This window comes from Momordica charantia (assembly GCF_013281855.1).
Source record: "Momordica charantia cultivar OHB3-1 chromosome 11 unlocalized genomic scaffold, Mcharantia_2.0 BLBB01000011.1, whole genome shotgun sequence".
NCBI classification, from domain to species: Eukaryota; Viridiplantae; Streptophyta; class Magnoliopsida; order Cucurbitales; family Cucurbitaceae; genus Momordica; species Momordica charantia.
Genome location: NW_028275159.1, coordinates 10,424,813 through 10,429,033, shown reverse-complemented (window position 1 = coordinate 10,429,033; position 4,221 = coordinate 10,424,813). Strand labels below are relative to the sequence as shown.

The window sequence follows — 4,221 nt, the reverse complement described above, 5'->3', positions numbered from 1 at the left end:
TATATTGTAGTTTTAGTCCCACAATTTCCAATAAATTTCAGTTTTATTTTTACTATCGGAATAGAAGGAAAGATTGATTAATATTCACGTTTATAGCAGGGGTGAATGCATTTTGTATCCTCGAAAACTTTAGATTAGTAGGGAGTATATTTTATTCATTCTTCAGAAGTTGGAGGTTCAATATTCCAAAATTTACCTATCTGTCAATATGTATATAGAAACGTTCAAGTGGTTTATTTATGAGTCAATTTCTATTCTATTTAATAGATAAATTAATCTTGTTAATATTTTTAAGTGCTCCCTACACCAACATCTTCCGATTTTATGAAAATAGTATTTCATATTTATATGGTAGTACTAAAAAGGTAGTACTAATAAGTCATGTCACTTTTTTGTCATAACTAATTTCAACCATAATAATTGAATCTAAAATTTATTAAAACTTAAAAGATAAAAATTTTAAATTACAAGTTTAGTTATTGGACTTTTAAGGTTGTGTCTAATAGATATTTAAAATCTAAAAATCTTTAAATAGAGCGCCTCAAATTTTCATTTTGTATATAATATGGGTTTAAATTTAAAATGTTTCTAATAAGTTCTAGAGCTTCTAACTTTCTATCTTATAAATTCGAACAATTTAAAAAATAGTTAAATAGATTATGAACATGTCATACACAAAATTGAAAATTTTTCAGATCTATTAGACACAAATGCAAAATCCACTGAAAAACCTATTAAACAAAAGTTAGAAGTTTGGAAACCTCAAACACTCTTAAAATTCATATAAGAAACCATTTCAAAAATTTTAGGATCAAACTTATAATTTAATTGAGAATAAAAGATAACCAAAAAATTTTTAACTTCTACCTAGAAAAGTTTTCAATGTGGATTCTGATAAAAACGTCCAAGAATTCATACCATATATTTAAACTAACAAATAAGGAAATTCACCATTTTAAAATAAGTAAAAAAGATTATTTATATTAATATTATGTCCATCATCAATAATATTCCATTAATATTTTTTCAACTTTTTTTCGACGCTATAGAAATATCGATCCATTCCATGTCATGCAATGAAAATGTCGACACGTCGGAAAAAAAGGTTATTAATAGGGGAGGAGTGAGAAGGGAAGTAAATAATTGAGGAAAAATCAAAAGAGAATCCAAAGAGAATGGTGGGCCCACAGAAGAAGAGTAAAAACAGAATTTTTTTTTTTTGTTATGGGGAAATGAGCAAACTTTGCAACAACCAAGGGCTTGTTGGAGAAAGGAAGCAGCAGCATTACATTATACAAATACAGAAATTGATTTGATTTTACAAAGCAGAGATTTTTATAATATATAGTTTTGGATGTGGACTGCTACAGTAAGTGCATTACAACTAATTAATAAGTAATAAATAGACACAATTTTGGGAAGTGAAAAAACGACAAATCCTAAACATTAAACAACAGAAAAAAAGTTCCAACACTCATCACACTGCAGCAGCAACAAGGCTTCCCTGTTCCAAATCATAATCCTCTTATCAACGTGCCATTTATTTTCTGACGTCCACTTTTTGCTTCCTACAATGACAATAAAGATTCGCTTTAATGATGCTTAGAAAAGTAATTAAATGAGAACAAAGTTAATTATTTGATTATAGTGATGCATTGAGAGTTTAGACTTTATGTTAAATTAAGGTACCTTGGAAAGGCTTAGTGTACTCTAGTAGTGAGGAGGGGGAGGAGACGCGTAGATGTAGACGGGTGGCGGTGGTGGCGGAGACTTGTAGTGGTAGACGGGAGGTGGGTGGTAGGGCTTTACGGGGGTTGGAGGCGGGTGGTAGGGTCTAATGGGTGGTGGTGGCGGCGGGGACTTGTAGTGATATGGTGGGTGGTAGGGTTTCTTGTAGGGTGGTGGCGGTGGAGGTGACTTGTACTTGTAGACTGGTGGCGGCGGAGGAGGAGACTTATACTTGTAGATGGGTGTTGGCGGGTGGTACGGCTTTTTGTAGGGTGGTGGCGGAGGTGGAGATTTGTATTTGTAAACGGGTGGGGGTGGAGATTTGTACTTGTAAATTGGTGTAGGTGGGTGGTATGGCTTTTTGTAAGGTGGTGGCGGAGGAGGTGACTTGTATTTGTAGACTGGTGGTGGTGGAGACTTGTACTTGTAAATCGGGGTAGGCGGGTGGTATGGCTTCTTGTACGGTGGTGGTGGAGGTGGAGACTTGTACTTGTAAACCGGTGTGGGCGGGTGGTATGGCTTCTTGTAGGGAGGTGGTGGGGGTGGAGACTTGTATTTATACACCGGTGGTGGTGGAGACTTGTACTTGTAAATCGGTGTGGGTGGGTGGTATGGCTTCTTATAGGGTGGTGGTGGAGATTTGTACTTATAAACTGGTGTAGGTGGGTGGTATGGCTTCTTGTACGGTGTTGGTGGAGGTGGAGACTTGTATTTGTAGACTGGTGGTGGTGGAGACTTGTACTTGTAAATCGGTGTAGGCGGGTGGTACGGCTTCTTGTACGGAGGTGGTGGAGGGGGTGACTTGTATTTGTAAATCGGTGGCGGTGGAGACTTGTACTTGTAAATGGGTGTAGGTGGATGGTAAGGCTTTTTGTACGGAGGTGGCGGAGGAGGTGACTTGTATTTGTAAACTGGCGGCGGCGGGGGTGGAGACTTGTACTTATAGACAGGCGTGGGTGGGTGGTATGGTTTTTTATACGGCGGAGGTGGTGGAGGAGACTTGTACTTGTACACAGGAGGCGGTGGTGGGGGAGATTTGTAGTGGTAAGGCGGGTGGTAAGGCTTCTTGTAGGGAGGGGGCGGTGGCGGGGACTTGTAGTGATAGACCGGTGTCGGGGGAGGAGGGGAAGAATAGAGATATTCGTTGGCCTGAGAAGGCAAAGATAGGGAAAAAAGCACTGCCAAAACGGCAAAGCCCAGAGAGGCCATTGAAGAACCTCTTTTTCCCATATGTTTTGGTTTTGGTTCTGAGCCCTTAACCACAGCCTAAACTTCCCCTTTTATAGCTTCAAAATTTTACCATTTCAACACTCATAAATTATGGTAAAGATTCACTTTTTTAATCCCAAATAAAAAGATAAAAAAAAAAAAAAGTAGGATCCAATTTTGAATAGTCAAAAGAAGACAGACCCAAAAGAAAAGAAAAAAGAAAAAAATCCAAAATGGGCTGTCATCAATGTTTTGGACAAGTGAAGTGAGAGAGAGATCACAGGACACAAACACCCAAAATTTAATTGATTAACTAATTAAGCAATTATTGGCGTAATTATATTATAATATATACTTTAAGTGAATGAAAAAAATAAATGGTTATTTATTTATACAGATTTGATCGAGGCAGTGCAAGCTAAGCAAAACAAATTAAATAAAAGTAAAGTCGTACAGAGTTCATTATTCTGGAGCAGAAGATTAGTTGGTGCTGTAATTCAATCTTTAAATAGAGTTTCTTTTTAATTTCTTTTTATTTATTTATTTTGTTGAGTTAAAAATCTTTTTTAGTTGAGGTAACGATTTACCTCATAAATTTAGGTTATTGTATTTTCAAATTAATAACAATTTACTCATATATAACCCCTTAAATTTTGTAATTTGTATATAAGAGACAACATCGTCATATATTTTAGATTAAAGTTTAGAGACTGAAACCTTACTAATTTGAAAATATAGGGGCTAAATTATTACTTAATTAAAATTACACGGCCAAAAATTTAGCTTTTTAAATTTTAATTATTAAAATTGTGAGTGTTGGTTGTTTAATGGTTCTATTGCTGTGGTTGCTAAAACTTTTCCATGATTTTGTCCTTAGGCTTGGGACCCGGCGGCTGCTCTGTATCCCTCTATGGCGCGCCATAATAATTATATCCATATATTTTGTAATATTTTTTTTTCCTACTTTAACTATAATATACATTGATGCAGAATTCTATCGAGCTCCACACGTCGGTCACAAACTAATATGAAGCGAGTTGTCGAGGTGTGATCTCTTGAGATAGCAGAACCTATACAAGGAACAAACACTCTAATGTTGTTATCGGACACAATTGCGTACCTAAAGTGTGGGGTGGAGTGTCCTTTTTATAGGTAGGGGGACAAGTTAAAGTCGTTGGAGCCATTCTGATTGGCGGTTACGGTTGTCAGGCCCTCAGGTCGGTAGTTTAGGCCTGAGGTCGCCTTCCTCAGGTCGGTGGAGCTTTAGTTGCCTTCTCAGCTCGA

The 4,221-nt window shown here is 36.7% G+C and overlaps 1 protein-coding gene across 1 annotated transcript; it reads right to left on the bottom strand.

Moving 5' to 3' along the window:
* Window positions 1–1,260: 1,260 nt before the first annotated feature.
* LOC111021708 (uncharacterized) lies at window positions 1,261–2,999 on the bottom strand. The gene is made up of 2 exons (XM_088120195.1): window positions 1,690–2,999; window positions 1,261–1,568 (listed from the first exon to the last, which is right to left on the bottom strand). Exon 1 carries the CDS (start codon window positions 2,956–2,958, stop codon window positions 1,711–1,713), a length of 1,248 nt encoding a protein of 415 aa, XP_087976321.1. The 5' UTR covers window positions 2,959–2,999; the 3' UTR covers window positions 1,261–1,568; window positions 1,690–1,710.
* Between the last annotated feature and the right edge of the window lie 1,222 nt (window positions 3,000–4,221).

What these genes read in the sequence shown, in the direction of transcription:
- LOC111021708 (XM_088120195.1), bottom strand. Translation starts at nt 2,958, where the DNA reads ATGGGAAAAAGAGGTTCTTCAATGGCCTCTCTGGGCTTTGCCGTTTTG.